We start from the raw sequence: 16,213 nt of genomic DNA, 5'->3' as shown, positions 1-16,213 counted from the left end.
TCTATAAATGTGATTAGTAAAACATCTTCAATCCTTTCGTAAAAATTGTAATATAAATCCTTTCGTATAAATTATAATAAGAGAGATACCGTGTCACGTTTAAAAAAAATGTATTACATCTTATATTTATTAAAACCTTGAAATACAATATTATATAAAATCTTCTAAGAAAGATATAGAAACGTTAAGAAAGATACACGTTATGCACATATAATCTTTTCAATTAACTTAACAATTAACTTCGATTGCGTAGAATTAATTATTGTCCTTTTCTTGATCCCTCGTTAATTATCTTTTCACTTTAACAGCTATATAAATTAACGTTCAACGCGCGAGACATTTGCCCCTTTAATTATCTTTGCCTTCACAGATACATAGGTTGATATCCAATGCGCCAGACACATTTGTCGATTTCATTAAACACTAAACCCAACTCTGTGCAAAATAATCCATCGTGTTCCTCTTACACTGACTCAATTTAAACTTATTCCTGTACGTCGCCTACACCGTCCGGGTTTATGGCGAATGTCGCTTCACTCTCTGGTAAACACGGCGAATCGTATATCTTACATATCCTGGTTTCTCCCCTGCCCTTACGCAAGTACAATCTCGTTGTACTCGCATGTGCCAAGATGTGACCGCCGATCGGTTTTTTCTGGTCGCCACCGAACATACTAGCGGCACCGTCGACTTGCGCGACAACTTGATTCGTGATAACAACGGCGATCCCGTGTTCGTCCGCCAGTCGCAGCAACATTCTGAGGAACCTCGCCAGATGATTCTGCCTAGCCGCTAATTCACCCCTGCCGGTGTAGTCGGTTCTATATAAACCGGTCGCGCTGTCGACTATCAGCAAGGCGTATCTCGCCTCCGTCATCATGGCACCGGCTAGAACCAACAACTTGGTCTGGTGATCGGTGTTGAACGCCCTCGCACAGGCGACGTTGTCGAGAATGGACTGTCCGTTGATCTTGTACTTCTCGGCCACCGCAATCAATCTTTCCGGTCTAAAAGTATTCTCTGTATCTATGTAGAGGCATTTTCCCTCCGCACCACCCATGCTGATGGGTAACTGACAGTTCACGGCGAGGGTGTGACACAGCTGAGACTTCCCTGACCTAAACTCTCCAAAGATCTCCGTAATAGAGCCAGTTTCTATACCTCCGCCCAACAGCTTGTCCAACTCTTTGGAACCAGTGGTGATGTAGACGATATTCGCCCGCGTCTGATGTATCTCCGTGGCGCTCTTGAAGCCCATCATGATCATCTTGGACGCCTCCTGCTGCAATTTCTCCGCCTTGACCTCACTAATGCCCTTGATCGCTACGAGATCCTTCTTGGTCGCGTAGGCCACCGACTCGACGGTGTAGTAACCTGCTTCCTGCAGCTTCTTGATGTCTCCCGCTGTGATGCCATTTTTCTGCGCGACAACGGGTAACGATAAGAAATGCAGCGAACATGACGGAACGTGTTTGAACGTGCACGGACATGGGGACTCTGTTTATCATCTCGATGGCAGATTCGCACAACGTGACTTACCTCCAGTGCCTTGACCAGCTTCGCTGGAGTATACTCGTCTAGATCCTCCTCCCCGTTGACGCTCACCGTCGATGCGGTCGCTTCCATTTTAACAATGACGATTGACGATATCGGGCGTCGAAAAACACGTCTGCTCGGCCTGCTTGAGATTAACGACGTTTACTTTAAACTTGAATGTGCTTTTGCGCCAAAACGTCACGACACGCTCTGCGGTGCGGGGCTGCGGGGTGCGGGTTCTGCCGTTGCGGCATGCGCGTTGATGCGCGTTGAACTCGGGAGTCGCACGTCGCACGCATTGAATCATTAGGCCCGTATCACACTCATGGACGTAGGCTGAGTTTCCACTGAGCGCGTCACGCGTCGTCCGAGTTAACCAATCGAAACATCCCATTTTGATCCCGTCACAAATAGTGCTGGCACAGATTTAATGGGTTGCGTTCCAAAATTCACTCTGGGTAATGGAGGATTCACATTGCGTCCGATCACGTCCGATGTTCGACGTACGACGATAATGGAGGATTCACATTGCGTCCGATCTAAAATCTATAGTTTACGTCACGTACACTGTAGTATTTTAGTTAACTAGAGTGAATTTTGGAACGCAGCCCTGTGGGGGTCGATTCTGTATTCTGTATCTTGGGATTAGGTAAAAATTACAAAAGTGAGGAAATTTACTAGAGAATCTACAATTTCATTTGTCGAAATCTAGTAAATCTGTTCACTTTTGTAATTTTCACCTCGTCTCAAAATTTACGACCTTGCTTTAAAGGGTATTTAAGGCCTTCACGCATAAAATGTCGTAAGGACGTAAAACGTAAGCGTAAGAAAATCGATCAATCCCAATCGAGTATTTTCCCCTACTGGGGTTACGGACAGCACAATACTCGATTGGGATTGGTCGATTTTCTTACGCTTACGTTTTACGTTCTTACGGGATTTTATGTGTGAAGGCCTTAATGTAAAATGGGATGTTTTGATTGGTTAAATTGTGACGACGCGACGCGTAACGCGCTCAGTAGCACTCAGTAGAAACTCAGCCATAGAAATAAACCTATGTCCATGATCACACTACGGATTGAGATTGGATTTTGAAATTTGACTAATCAGAATAACGGCCATTGCACGTAAAGTTTTAGTCATAATCGTAAGGCCGTAAGAAAATAGACCAATCACAGTCGATTATTCTCCTTGAGCTCGAAGAATAATCGAGTGTGATTGGTCTATTTTCTTACGGCCTTATAATTATGACTAAAACTTTGTTACGTGCAATGGCCTTAAAATTCACTAAACTTGCGATTAATTTTTTTTTATTCTGATTGATTAATAATTTAATCAAATTTAATTTATTTTTGGTAATTATACAGTTTAGGGGCTTCACCTCAAATATCGATGAAATTATGCTCAATCGACGCGTTTTTGCACGAAACGAAAGAATCTGGCAGAAAAAAAGTGTCGCTCTGCCCCGCGACGCGAAATATTAAACGTTAAATTTGACAGGAATCAGGTTATGATTCAGAAAAAAGAACAATAAAATAACAATAAAAATAAAATAACAAATAATGCGTCTTTTACGTTTTGTTCTTTTTTTACATGACAAATACGTCCAACATGGCTACCTTAAGCTCGCTTTTTATGACATGCTTCATGCCACCCCTTCTGCCCACCCCCCGCCATAAATTTGAAATCACACTTGTGCGAGCCGATCAAGTCGTTTTTTAGTTCGTGGTGCCGATATGCAAATTGATGAGGCAGCGTGATCGTGCGCGCTCTTTGTGCAGCACTCGATCGGCGCCGCCGTCAGCAGGGAATGGCGATGGAGGCTGCATTCCGCGAACGGCGCGATTCACGATCCCTCTCGTCTAGCGCATCCCGGAGCCCGAGCGCCGTCTTCTTCGACCTGGACAACACTCTCGTAGAGACCAGGAGAGCGGACAGTCAGGCTTGCCGCAAGGTACGGGAGGAACCGCGTCTTAGTCTTAACCTTAAGAACCGACCTATCTCCCCTTCCCCCGCCGCCCCGTGGATCCGATCCGCGATACGCACCCTCTTTCCGAAGCGAGGCCGAGAGAGATCGGTCGAGCATGCCTGCGTATCGTTTCTCGCGATAATCGCACGGTCTCACTCGCCCACGACGTTTGCCCACTCGCCTCTCGCCTCGCAAAAATAGAAGTCGCTCTCCCTTCCCCCCCCCTCCCTGCGTGTAATACGAGCCGACTCCCCGATATAGAGCGCTTTCTTTTGCGGCGTGGTGGCTATTTTCGGCGTCGCGTCTCGCGAGAGAATTTGTGCGCGCCACGAGAATTTTACTCGCGTTTTTAGTCGCGTTCTCTTCGCCGCCCCTTTCCCCGCGATGCCGAATCCCCGTCTCGCCGTCTGAGCGCGGAAAAGTGCAGGGGGAGTGCAGCTAAACGTGGACGGATGTTCGAGCGCTGGATTCTGGAACGCGGAGAGCGAAGAGCGAAGTCCGAAGTTCGGAAGTTAGCTGCTGCGAGCCGAGTCTCTTCCGAGTCGAGATTATTCGAGATACGGCCCCCGCGCCCCCCGCTCGAGATCGAGGAAAAAATATCCCGTTCTAACCAACAAATTTTCCCGACGAGAGACTCATCGCGTGACAATTTTGTTGTTGCTGCACGTGGCGATCCTGGAGATGACGGGGTACATTCCGATCGATGATATTTTCTAACGCATTGTTCCGACGTTATTAAACGGAGCTAGCTTTAAGGTTATTCGCGCGCGTCGGGACGCGAAATTTTCCCGATACGACTCTTCAAAGAGATACTTTCGACGACGGAGCAGCTGCGAGCGGCGGGACACGCGCACGTGTTCCGCGTGCGTGTGCATCGGCCGACGGCTATTTTCGGCCACCGGTGAGTGTGTCAAAGGGCAAGGCTAGGCGGCGAGAGGACCGTTCGACCGTGTTCCGGGAGCTCTGCCAGTTGGCTCTCGACTATGCTACGCGACGGACAGCGCGACGCCTCCTAGAGTCGCACAGTTCCGGAAATTACTTTCCTCTGGCACGTCGACGACATCGAGACTGGAGCAGTAGCGTCAAACGTAAATCGCCGGTCCTCGACTCCGCGTTCTCTTCTTTTTCTTTCTCTTCTTTCTCTTCTTCTTTACTTCTTTCGGAACAGTCGAGCATCATGAGTATCCCGGAGGGCGTCACAAAGTGCGTGGCCATCCTTAAGGCGGTGGACACGGACTCGGAAAAGTTCGCCGCGCTGTTCATGGTCACCAAGCTGGTGAACGCCAGGGATTGCACCTCTGCCGCGAAGAAGATGCTCTTCGAAGCCATCGGAGCCAAGTTCCTCAAGAAGCTGCTGTCCAGCTCTAACGTCCCTGTGGACTGCCCGCCGCAGGTGTACAAGTCGGTGGCGTTGTCGGTTCTTTCCGCGTTCTGCAGCGAACCCGAATTGGCCTCTCATCCCGACATGGTGGTACATATCCCGGCGCTCTTGGAGATAGTGTCTCAGATGGACGAGGACGCGCCGGACGACATGCTGATCATCGTCAGCGAGGCTTTTACTTGCCTGCAGTGTATCGCGCAACATCCGCCTGGACAGAGAGCGTTGCTCGAGCAGAAAGCGATTCCAAAGATGTGCGACATTTACGCGGAAAAGACCTTTCAGACGGACGAGGCTTTGAACATTCTGGTCACGTTGGTCGGTACGTTTGGACCGGAAGCTTGGAGTTCGACGGACACCGCTCCTTTTCACGCTATAATCAACAAGATAGCCTTAGACTTCGAGACTGATCATACAGAGAGAAAATTCGAGCTATGCACCATTCTGCAGGCTCTACTGCAATCCTGCAGAAAGGAAGTGATATCCGGGAGCGCGAAGGAAGAATCCTGGCCGTTGAGCATACACAAGGGCCTGAACGATATTCTGGGGTCGAAAATAGGCAAGAAGCAACGGGATCCAGCTTTGAAACTCGCGTCCGTGATGATAGATCTGTTGGGCGCGGATTGGGCCATGTCCGACAAGGAAAAACCAAAGATCTTCTTCCTTCTGCTCATTCAGCTGGCGTCGATCGAGGTCAGAATGCAGTTGGAGGACAAGCAGCTTAAGGCCGTGCTCGAGAATGCCGACCTGATCACGGCTTGCTTCATCATTCTCGAGATCTCGATCGGCTACATCGTCACGGATCAGCTGGATTTGGAGCAGAAGGAGAAACAGTCTCTGTACACGGCGATGAAGGGCGCTTTCGCGGCCGTTATCGGTCTGCTCAGCTCCGTATCGAAGATGAAAACGTTGACGAATGTGAAGGAGAAGATGTTCGTGTGTGCTGTTGTCAGGGTGCTCACAGCTTGGATGGCGCAGGAAACGAGCGCGATGCGTCCTCAGCTTTACGCCGTGTTGCCGTACGTATTGACGGTGGCTAACGATACTTTTTACGCGCATCGTAACAGAAAACTGGCCGAGAAATGCAGAACCAAAGCGGACGAAGGAACATCGTCCGGAGAACCGATCGTTCGCGATCCGATGAGCGAGCTCGACATATTACGATTACTCTTGCCCGCTCTGTGCTACTTGGCTGTAGAAGAGGGCGCGAGGAAGATTCTTCTTCAGCATAAGCAGGACGAGGTCCTGTTCGAGTGTCTGTCTTATCACTGGACTATCGTGCACTACAAGAAGCCGCCAGTGCCGAGATCGGAACGTCTGAAGCTCTTGCAAGACGGCAACCGCACGGAGGAGCTGGATTTGCATATTCTGGAGGAGATGAAGGATTCCAGAACCGCGATGGTGTCCATCTGTAACGTCCTGATGAACATCACCGTGCTGGAGGCGAAACTGGTGGAGGAGTCGCCGACGTTCATCTCGCTGCTAAAGTTCATCTACAACAATCTACCGGAGCTGAAGCAGATCCCGGAGAACCTGGTACTGCACGGTCATCTAGCGGTCCTGGGCCTATTGCTGATGAAGCAACAGGCAAAACGCATCAAGAAGAACGACTTCTCGATATGCCGTTACATTCAGGCCACCATAAGATTTCTGTGGGACGCGTACATCATCGACGAGGGCAACGATCCCACCGAGCTGGTGGTTGCCATGTCTTACAAGGAACACTGGATGGAGCTGATGGAGCTCTGGTTTCTGGGGATGCAGACGATGGCCGGTGTGCTGCAAGTGATACCCTGGCTGTCGCAATTCACGATAGAATCCGGTTGGGCGGAGGAGATCATCGAGACGCTGAAACGAGTGAAAATCGGCGGTCTGGAGCCGAACGTCAAGTCCGCCTTCGAGGATCTGCTGTGCCATTTGGTGAAGGCGGACGATAGCGTCGCGTCGGTGTTGAAAAAATGCGGCGCGTTAACCGTCTGTCGAAATCACCGTATGATGGAGCTTGGAAAGCGTCTCTTCGGGGACTAGGACTGAGCATTGAGATCATTTTTGCATTAGCTTTTGAATTTTTTTGTATTGCACGAGCGATGTAAAGAAATTTATGCGGCAGTTGTAGAGATAGCGAAGAATTAATTAGCCGAGACGTACCAATTAATCGAACTATTGTATAAAAAGTAAAAATTTTGTAAAGTAGCTTCCTTAGTATTTTGCGACTTGAATTTATCATTTACGCTTCGTACGATGTTCGAAATGCATATGTGCGCGTAGTCCAGTGTATATTTAGACGGCATCACGTCTGGAAATAGTTTCCTGGCAAGCAAGAAAGCTAAGAAGCGTATCGTTCGAAGAAACTTTTCGTAAATCACGTATATACAGAGGTGTATTACTTTTCTTACGCAAGACTTTAATATGTACATTACGTTTGTTTGTGAGATATTATCGAGTGTGCTTTTTTTTTTACTTCGCTACGTCGCGGAAGCGGAGATCGTTGTATCGATGTTATAATAATCTTAAGATGCTTTAACGAGGAATTTTTTGTAATGACAGAAATACTTTCCTATTAAACGGAGGAATTTTGTAAGCGTTCGCTTGATTTCGTCACCATCATCCACTCTATCACTTTATGTGCCTAACGTTTTTAATGAAGTTATTTTTTTTAACAAAGATATTAAAGAAAGATTACACTGGATAGAAGAGACGATCAATTTTGTATAATTAACTGCGAATTGTGTACACAGGTACATACTTTTCCAAAGGCAAGGCCATGCTTTAGCATCCAGAAATCTTTCAGCTGCAACTTATAAGCTTTGGAAATAACATGTTGTTGTTGTTGGCACAACTCATTTTGTTGTGATTACAGCAACGTCCGTGGGTGCCACTTCGAGTGTCCACTAATCGGCTCGAGTATTTCAATGAATCAATGCATTTTCTAGGTAATCATTAATAATGAATTAAGTGTCCTAAAAAAATTCCTTAACTGACCGCTGTATCCTGAGACCTTCGTTGATTAATGAACTCCACATTCAATATTTGTCTCTTCACCTACTTTATCTTGTCTGTCAAGAAATCGCTTTGCTAACAATTCTAATCTCTTTTTCTTTAACGAGAAGAAACGTTTTATACTCTGCGATATATGAACAAGATGGTCATCTACGATTTGTGCGCATTTTTTATTGAGTGTGGAAATTGCTTTCATCCTCACATCTTTTCCTTTATTTTCAGTTCTTCACTCGTCATTCTTTATCACCAAACGTGATTGTAATGAAAAAGAGCTAACCGACTCTCATTTGTATGCGTTTACCTACAGTTGACTGAGGAATTGACACGAGAGTACGGTATTCCGGAAGATGCGTCCGCCAAGATAACGGCTACGTATCTGAAGCAATTTAGAAAGTGTCCGGACAACGCGACCCTCACATTGGACGCTTGGCGTACTATCCTCTGGAGCAAAGCGCTAGGCCACAAGTACTCGCAGCTAGCAAAAAAAGTTTACGAAAGATGGCTGTATTTAAGATATCACTACATGACGCTGGCGCCGAGCACGGTTTCCATGCTGCGTCAATTCAGAAAGAAGTATCTGCTGGGTTTAATCACCAACGGCCCGTCAAACGCTCAGTGGGAGAAGATATACAAACTGTCGCTGGAGCAATACTTCGACGTTATCCTGGTATCCGGTGATCTGCCGTGCGAGAAACCAGACGCGGAGATATTCCAAAAGGCTTGCCATTTTCTTAACGTGCGACCCGAGGAGTGCATCATGGTCGGTGACAAGTTGGAGACCGATATTTTAGGTAGAGTTTCTTCTAACAATTTTTATAATTTCCAAAAATCTGCGCCTGGAAACATTTGCTTCAAAAGATATTAGATTACGTGAAATGAATTGTAAAATTATCGTATATAGGTGGGATCGAGGCTGGACTGTACGGGACGGTGTGGATACCTACTACGGATAAACCTCGTCTCTCGCAAGACGATCCTAAACCAGATTTTATAATAAGACACGTAACGGAACTTCTCCGCATATTGGAGAGAGGTCCAAACGCGCCGGAACTCGAAGACTGCTCTTCAAATGGGTCCGATGGTAGCTAATGAGGAGATGCATGTTATATTAATTTTTTTTTTTCCCTAAGGAAAAGCGACTCGATGCTTATATAAGCATTTGATGTCTTACTAAGCAAGATCTATTAGGTTTTTGTTGTGTTATTGTTTTTTTTTTCTATCATATACATTTTACGTACGATAGCACCCGAGTGTAGACGTAGATCGTCTTAATATATTGATTTACATTAGAAACATAATTTTTATGTAAATTTGTATAACTTTCAGTCTACGGTTTTTAAGTTTTTGCGAAATTTTCATGGAGATGCTACAGTCGTTAGAGTCTATCTGTATTGAGTAGTTATATCGATATAACATCCTATATTTCGTATAATAATTAAATACGAAAAAAAAAACAGCTTAAAACAAATACAATTATTTTGATAATATTATATAACATTTTATAAAACTTGTTTTAAATGACGAAAGAACCACCGCATGTTATATTCGTAGTTTATTTAGCGACTTACCGAATTAATATCGCAAATAGATGCCAAGTGAGATATTTGTCAGTTACCCTTTCGAAGTTACCTTCTCGAAGTTAAAATGTACTGTAGTGTACCCCCCGAGTAAGGGAGACGGAGCTCATGTACAAAATTTGTACAAAACAAAATGCACAAACAGAGCCAGTAGCTGTAGATAAATGAACAAAATGAGACATAGCAACCGTATAAAACTACTTTATCGTCCGTATAACTTTAAAACAAAATCGCGCTGTAATATATGTATTTTTAAGATATCTGTATAATATATTACATAAATCTCCTGTTGTACGAACACGTAATGCCCGATCTACAATAGCTGTAGTAAGCTGTAGTAAGCCTCAAGATGTAAGAAATTGACCAATCACAGTCGATTATTCTCCTCACATTCGCCTGTAATTGGTCAATTTCTTACGGCTTGAGGCTTACTACAGCTTACTACAGCTATTGTAGATCGGGCATTACATTTGTGTATCTGTACATAGATATGCACGGGACGTTGTACATGTGCGGCTACAAATGTACATGGTATCTATTTTTTCATGTGTATATTTTATCTCTGTTGAGAATTCAGCTTGTTGGATGTTCTACTGAACCACAAACAGACATATTGTAAAACTTGATATATAAGACACAACAGATGTATATGAATAAAGAAAAGATATATATGAGATAAAATCAACGCTTATTTTTTTTGCTTCTCTACTACAATAATTAACATTGACATATCATTAGGTAATAAATGAATCATTTTTCTGCGTGAACTAAAAAATATTGCAATATGTTCAATGTTTATTTCGTTGCTAACACACATGGGTGACACAAATATGTATAAAGACAATATTACGACGAGCAATGTATTGAAAGCAAACGTTTCTTAACGAAAAACAAGAAATATATTCATTAACTTGGTTTATGATTCTGCTTTGTCATATTCAGATGTGATTTCAGATTCTGTTTTTTCTTTCGTTTCTACTGTTTCGTCTTGCGTGGATACGAGATTCGATGTTGTAGAAATCGTTTCCTGTTTCTCAGAAGATTCAACTGAATTATCCACGACTGAATTATTCGTGACTGAATTATCCGCGACAGAATTATCACGAGCACTTCCGGCAGTTTCAATTTCGGCAGAAATCTCTTTGTCGTTTTCTTCTAGTTTTAAATTGTCCACTTTCAAGTCCGGAGAGTATAAAGTTTCCGTGTCTATTTGTGCCTAAATAAAGTGGAGATTGTTATTTTCGGCACAGAGAAGAATGTTGAATTATCTTACCGGGGCTTCGGTGAAGTCGACGTCTCTACTCCTGTCTCGCAGATTTTTACAAATATGTTGAACTTGTTTGGGATCTACACCTGCTTCCACCAACGACATCAGCACGTCTCTTTCGGTAACAAGTAACTCGGGGTTTGCATCGATCAGCAACACTGATTTCCCGTTGATTCTCGGAGATTTGTCAGCCTTCATCATTTTCTGATAAGACTCCAGTTTCTCCATCACTTTATTCTCGTCCAGAATCTTCGGCGGTGTAGGCGGCCTGATCTCAGTTACGCTTAATAATTTTTGTGCGTGGATCAGATCTTCCAGTTCTTCATCCGTGTCCGAATCGTCCGCTATATTCAAGGAGATCTTTAACTGATAGACCTCGTATAGCATTTTATTCTGAAATAAAAGGAAAGCAAAAATCTTTCTCGAAAGAAACAAAATGTATTGCGAAAAATGTCGAGAGATACTAATAATATTTGAGGAATTTTAAAATGTTAAAACATTGCTTTCTTTACGTTTATGATAATCTTATTATTTATACCATGTTCAATATTCCTTTATGTTGACTGACGTGCTTCTTAAACACATCCCGCAGTTCTTTATCGGTATAAAGACCTCTCTGCATTATTTCTTTGGTGATGTCGTAAACGAATTTAACATATTTCTTCTCCTCCTTTTTTTGAGACGTGAGCTTGGAGATGAGCTCTTCGGTTGATTTCTCATCGTAATCGAAATCATAACATTGCGAGGCGCTCGAATACACCGAGCGATAATCGATCGTTTTCTGTCTTGGAGATTGAGATCTTGATTTAAATAACGTTGACTCTAATCTAGTAGCTCCGCAAGGGACTAAGAACTCTTTTTCATATCTACATTTTCTGTAGAAATAAAGAGAAGAAATGGAATTCTTGGATATATATAACACGTGAATTGTATAGTTTTAAACATAGGGGATTGAGATAATTATAGAAAATCCGCCTTTTTAATTTACACTAGTAATTTTTGGAGGAGTAGAGACGTAAAGTAATTAATAGCTTGAAATTTTAATGTTTAATGCAAGCTCACCTCTGTCGTGAAAAACATGTTGACGGACCGACTACATAAGGGATATCTCGCGTAGATCTTAGCTGCTCTTTTTTGCAAATAAAATTTGATATTGAAATTTTTTTACGTTTCGGCGAACGTGCCGAAGTTGGTGATATCATTCTTTGATTCTTCGATGTCGATCGTTGCCGTCGATCCATCTGATCGGTTCCTTCGTAAGACGTTTGACTATTACAAAGCCTCAGTTGATGATCTAAATTATAATTGCAACAGTCCAGATGCCTCGCATTTAAATCTATTAATACATCCTGCATAAAAATTTAAAATAGACTTAATTTAACATAGACTTAACAACTATAGTTTATTAGTTTCAAAAAGAAAGATTCAAATTCTTGCCAAGCAATTGTAGAAATCATTATTTATCCTTGTGTGGGTTAAATTTATTTCAATTTATAATCTCAAATATACTAGCTATACTGAGCTTTACCATGGGATGATGTTGAGTATCATAGGCCAATTTGTCGATCACATCATCCGTCGCTTCCAGATATAAACGGACTCCGCTATCGTCAGCTCTTTGCTCTTTGCATCGCTGATTTCTTCTCAAGTAGTTTTCATTTCTTGTATCAACCACGTTTCTTGCCAATAAAATCCGTCGTAAATGCGAGTTCATCGAATTATACGCCGCCAATTGCTCAAAATAGTTCTGTCCCGTTTGATTATAAGCTACAATTTTTACAAAATTTTTAATATTACAATTGCGAATTAGAATATTCTTGTTGACGTATCAAACACTCACCGGTGCTTTTCAGATTAACCCCCCTTCTTCTCATGCATCTTGTCATTTCTGACGGAAAATTCGAATGTCCGATTCTCGATAACTATCCGTAGCGAAAAATAATTATTGGGCGAAAGTGATTTCTCTTAAAGAATTTTGGGCAATGTAGAGTGATTTGGTGACAAAAAATTTGCCATCCTCCCTTCAGACGGAAGCTATGCCATGTCTGCTACTTATTAACGAAGTTTTGTTGACGGTCTGTCACTAAGCAACGGGCACGTGCTAAACTCCCGCCATTTGTCTACTCTCGTTAAGAACATGGGACTACACACACATATAGCTGTACATACATATGTACATACAAGTAATAGAATTCAATAAGATATAACATTGTATTTAAACGTAAAATGAGGAACAAATGATTACATTTGGCATGAAATGTTCAAATGTGCAGTGACTAATGCAATGAATGACAAACTTTATAAAACAATATATGTCTTTATATATTAAATATTGATAAATGCTAAAATTGTTATCAAAATATTAACTGCACTTTGGTAAATATTAGAAAACTTAAATACATATAAACGTGTTACTCTGCGACGATCCGTATAAAAATATAGTTTCTTTTCGTATCTCGTTAGATCACAATTAAAACGTTAAAAATCTGTATGTTCAGACTTAGGCGAAGTATTGTAACTGTTCGGAAAGTTTTTATTTTCAACAGACTGCAGTTGAACACGCCGTAGATAATCTTCAGTCCGATCTCGTTGGAGCTCTCGTGTGTACAGTATTACTAGTCTTGTAGAGATATACTTGTGCTAAAATGGCAATGTCGATCGTGACTTGAACAGCACCGCACACCTGAAACTGCACGGGAGTGTCCCTCAAAACAAAGTAGCACGTTTTGAAGATATCTCCCACGGTCCACATCGCCACCATGGCTATGCTAAAATCAAAGTAGATTATTTTAATTCTCCCGCATAGTTCACGTAATCTTCTTTTCTTCCGTATCTAAATCTCACCTCATTCCTACGGTCGACTTGTTCGCCGAATTGCGGAGAAATTGAGGGACTCCCAGCATAGCTTCTATCAATACCGCTAAGAATCCAACAATTTCAATAAATACCGGTACATCTAGAAATAAATATGTTATTACACCACCCACACCGGCGAACAGAATCATGAAGCCCAAATAGGACTTGAAGTCCGTCCACTTCCAAAAGAATCTAGCGTCCAAATCTGCGAAGTAGAAAAATTCTGCCATCTATAAATGCAGGTGTGTATCGATATTTGTATAACATCCGGAATAATAAGATTATATTCACCTGTAAGTACGCGCTCTTTGGATTTGATTATCTGCGTTCTGTTTTGTACATTAATACAAAGCTTAATCATAACGAACATTGCTAGAATCATCAGTATGCTTTGTAATAAAAGTGGAAGCTCATAGTGTTTGCCAAACCTGCAACAAGAACGAAGCGTAATGTTAGTACTCAGGGACCCATTCAATTTATTTTTCAATTTATTCTTGTTACGGAAATGTTGGATGGAGAAGGAAAAGAACAAATGGGACGATGCGTACAGTAGAGGAAGGAAAAAGTACAATATTATAATAGAAATGGCTAGAGTATAGAAGCTTTGGAGGACATGAAGGGATGAATTTAAGGAAAGAGCTAATCAGTAAAGACTGGGAGGTACAAAGACAAATGGAGATAATTGAAGCTAGGTATGATATTATAAAATATTTAAAGAATTATATATGAGGTTAGATGGGCTGAGATATTTAAAAATCTAGATAAGTTGAGTAAGTAAGGGAGATAATGTAAGAGGATGATAAGGATGAAGTGTGATAACATGAAAGAGGGAAACAAATATTGATTAGAGAAGGATGAAACAGTATATGCGTTTTGCAGGCAAGGAAGGGATTGTATTAGTCATTATGTAAAGGAATGTTATAAGATTAACGATTATGGTTTATAGAGTCAGGTAGAAATAAGAGAGAAATTAGAAAGAATATGGAACGATAAACGAATAGTGTAAATAAAACATGTTGAAGAAATTATGGAGAGAAAAATGTATTAGTCATTAATAAAGGAACGTTATAAGATTAACGATTAGTTGATACAGTTACTTAGGTAGAAAAATAAGAAAGAAATATTAGAAAGAATATAGAGTGATGAATTGGATAGTGTAAAAATAAAACATGTTGCGAGATAAAGAAGTTATTAGAGTAAGAAAGAATAGACAATTGGTTACACGGATGAGTGTGTTAAGGAAAAATCGTAAACCAAGTCCACTTCTTGGCATGTAAGTGCTGGTCTACAAACCTTGCTTTAAAGAATATTTAGGCTCTAAGCCGTAAGAAATTGAACGATCAAAATGAAATGTGAGAAGAATACTCGATTGTGATTGATCAATTTCTTACGGCTCAGAGCTTAAATACCCTTCAAAGCAAGGTTGTAGACCAGCGCTAAGCTGAAGAGAGTTAACAAATTACACATAAATTTATTCTTGTCACGTAACAACCAGCATATATATTAACACGTGCAAGATGTAAGTGCAGAATGCTAGAGTGTTATCAGAAGCATCGTTAGAACGTTATGTACAAGAATATAACAAAAAATGTATTGGAAGGAAATAAGGACACGTTTGACGAGTCATGCCTGTCGCAGATACGCACCAAAATAATATGCGGAGCGTGTTGGCGATCAGGAGGGTGAGGCAAACGTAGAGGGAGAATCCCTCGGCGTCCTCCTTCCTCTTGATCTCCTTGTACTGCGGCACGTAGGGCACGACCGCGCCGAAGATCATAGCGCCGGACGCGATCCAGCCGGCCAGGTTCTTCAGATTCAGCTCGTACGTGTCGTCCATCGTCGCGGGCGACCGCCTCTAGCATATCGCGCGCGCGCGCGCGCCCCGTCGTCGATCTACACTGCATTGGGAACAGGCGATAATTGTATGTACGTGCGAACAATTAACGCGATCATCCGTATACGTACGTGCGAATTACGATTTACGTTTTCTTTTTAGGTTATAGTTATAAACCGGCCATTCATCGCCACCGCCGCCGTGTGTCGCGTCGCCGATATGCGCCACATAAGCACGTCCGCACGTATCGCATGTTCGACCGCCGGCCGGCCGACCGACGTTGGCGCCGTTGGCGGGCCGAATTTTATCGTGATAATTTTCCTGAAAATTCCGTCCGGCGACGTTTACCGCGCGCTCGATCGGGGATAAAGAGGTGTATTTTTATTCGTTTCTATTTTCGTGCATTTCCCGACCGAGACACGAGAAGAGAGATTTCGCGAGCGGCCGATAGCGGTCACCACAGTAGCTCGAAATCCGTAAAAAAAAATTGTCTTGAATAAAAAAAAAAAATTATCATAATTGCGTGGTAAATTACAAGATTACACGTATATGGATTGTTTACGTATTATTTACGTCATATTTACACGAACTTTTTTCATGTAGACAATGTAAAATATAAATTATAATTATATATAAACTGAATTAAATGATCGATTGATTAGTATATAATTGATTGATTTCGTTGAACTGTATTTTTGCAACCATCAATTTCGACAAATCGATAAAATTGTTATCAAAAAATTGCAGGTTATAAAAAATTACGTACAATCGGTAATAGAGTTTTCAATTATCTTTG

At 42.2% G+C, this 16,213-nt stretch overlaps 5 protein-coding genes across 7 annotated transcripts; 2 read left to right on the top strand and 3 right to left on the bottom strand.

Moving 5' to 3' along the window:
• Positions 1–93: 93 nt before the first annotated feature.
• LOC143906584 (DNA repair protein RAD51 homolog A) lies at positions 94–1,784 on the bottom strand. Its single transcript, XM_077422774.1, has 2 exons — positions 1,540–1,784; positions 94–1,420 (listed from the first exon to the last, which is right to left on the bottom strand). Exons 1-2 carry the CDS (start codon positions 1,624–1,626, stop codon positions 485–487), a joined length of 1,023 nt encoding a protein of 340 aa, XP_077278900.1. The 5' UTR covers positions 1,627–1,784; the 3' UTR covers positions 94–484.
• Positions 1,785–3,277: 1,493 nt separating this feature from the next.
• Positions 3,278–7,469, top strand: Neurochondrin (neurochondrin). Of its 2 annotated transcripts, none has more exons than XM_077422694.1 (2): positions 3,278–3,490; positions 4,674–7,469. In XM_077422694.1, the coding sequence occupies exons 1-2, from the start codon at positions 3,347–3,349 to the stop codon at positions 6,909–6,911; spliced, it is 2,382 nt and encodes a 793-aa protein (XP_077278820.1). In that variant the 5' UTR covers positions 3,278–3,346; the 3' UTR covers positions 6,912–7,469. The 2 variants fall into 2 exon arrangements, with proteins under 2 accessions (XP_077278820.1, XP_077278821.1); XM_077422695.1 differs by lacking the exon at positions 3,278–3,490 and adding an exon at positions 3,514–4,593.
• Positions 7,470–7,724: 255 nt separating this feature from the next.
• On the top strand, positions 7,725–10,141 carry LOC143906563 (N-acylneuraminate-9-phosphatase). Its single transcript, XM_077422719.1, has 3 exons — positions 7,725–7,816; positions 8,191–8,674; positions 8,785–10,141. The coding sequence occupies exons 2-3, from the start codon at positions 8,407–8,409 to the stop codon at positions 8,970–8,972; spliced, it is 456 nt and encodes a 151-aa protein (XP_077278845.1). The 5' UTR covers positions 7,725–7,816; positions 8,191–8,406; the 3' UTR covers positions 8,973–10,141.
• Positions 10,142–10,235: 94 nt separating this feature from the next.
• Positions 10,236–12,767, bottom strand: LOC143906553 (uncharacterized). The gene is made up of 6 exons (XM_077422699.1): positions 12,568–12,767; positions 12,256–12,494; positions 11,790–12,076; positions 11,266–11,602; positions 10,734–11,120; positions 10,236–10,676 (listed from the first exon to the last, which is right to left on the bottom strand). The coding sequence occupies exons 1-6, from the start codon at positions 12,611–12,613 to the stop codon at positions 10,377–10,379; spliced, it is 1,596 nt and encodes a 531-aa protein (XP_077278825.1). The 5' UTR covers positions 12,614–12,767; the 3' UTR covers positions 10,236–10,376.
• Positions 12,768–12,968: 201 nt separating this feature from the next.
• Positions 12,969–15,719, bottom strand: LOC143906559 (solute carrier family 66 member 2). 2 transcript variants are annotated; one of them, XM_077422713.1, is made up of 5 exons: positions 15,549–15,719; positions 15,230–15,481; positions 13,875–14,011; positions 13,572–13,806; positions 12,969–13,495 (listed from the first exon to the last, which is right to left on the bottom strand). In XM_077422713.1, the coding sequence occupies exons 2-5, from the start codon at positions 15,418–15,420 to the stop codon at positions 13,303–13,305; spliced, it is 756 nt and encodes a 251-aa protein (XP_077278839.1). In that variant the 5' UTR covers positions 15,421–15,481; positions 15,549–15,719; the 3' UTR covers positions 12,969–13,302. The 2 variants fall into 2 exon arrangements, with proteins under 2 accessions (XP_077278839.1, XP_077278840.1); XM_077422714.1 differs by having other exon boundaries at positions 12,972–13,495; positions 13,572–13,788; positions 15,549–15,718.
• Positions 15,720–16,213: the final 494 nt, after the last annotated feature.

This window comes from Temnothorax americanus, unplaced genomic scaffold, assembly GCF_048541705.1.
Source record: "Temnothorax americanus isolate GAGA-0224 unplaced genomic scaffold, ASM4854170v1 Scaffold73, whole genome shotgun sequence".
NCBI lineage: Eukaryota > Metazoa > Arthropoda > Insecta > Hymenoptera > Formicidae > Temnothorax > Temnothorax americanus.
Note: the sequence above shows the minus strand (reverse complement) of the source record. Positions and strands in the feature narration are given on the sequence as shown.

Coding starts and splice junctions, on each gene's coding strand:
- LOC143906584 (XM_077422774.1), bottom strand. CDS start 1,626: ATGGAAGCGACCGCATCGACGGTGAGCGTCAACGGGGAGGAGGATCTA. Junction 1,421..1,539: donor AGCTGGTCAAGGCACTGGAG/GTAAGTCACGTT, acceptor GTTGTCGCGCAG/AAAAATGGCATCACAGCGGG.
- Neurochondrin (XM_077422694.1), top strand. CDS start 3,347: ATGGCGATGGAGGCTGCATTCCGCGAACGGCGCGATTCACGATCCCTC. Junction 3,491..4,673: donor ACAGTCAGGCTTGCCGCAAG/GTACGGGAGGAA, acceptor CTTTCGGAACAG/TCGAGCATCATGAGTATCCC.
- LOC143906563 (XM_077422719.1), top strand. CDS start 8,407: ATGACGCTGGCGCCGAGCACGGTTTCCATGCTGCGTCAATTCAGAAAG. Junction 8,675..8,784: donor GTTGGAGACCGATATTTTAG/GTAGAGTTTCTT, acceptor TATCGTATATAG/GTGGGATCGAGGCTGGACTG.
- LOC143906553 (XM_077422699.1), bottom strand. CDS start 12,613: ATGACAAGATGCATGAGAAGAAGGGGGGTTAATCTGAAAAGCACCG. Junction 12,077..12,255: donor ATACTCAACATCATCCCATG/GTAAAGCTCAGT, acceptor ATTTTTATGCAG/GATGTATTAATAGATTTAAA. Junction 11,603..11,789: donor ACATGTTTTTCACGACAGAG/GTGAGCTTGCAT, acceptor TTATTTCTACAG/AAAATGTAGATATGAAAAAG.
- LOC143906559 (XM_077422713.1), bottom strand. CDS start 15,420: ATGGACGACACGTACGAGCTGAATCTGAAGAACCTGGCCGGCTGGATC. Junction 13,807..13,874: donor CAAAGAGCGCGTACTTACAG/GTGAATATAATC, acceptor TATAGATGGCAG/AATTTTTCTACTTCGCAGAT. Junction 13,496..13,571: donor AAGTCGACCGTAGGAATGAG/GTGAGATTTAGA, acceptor CTTTGATTTTAG/CATAGCCATGGTGGCGATGT.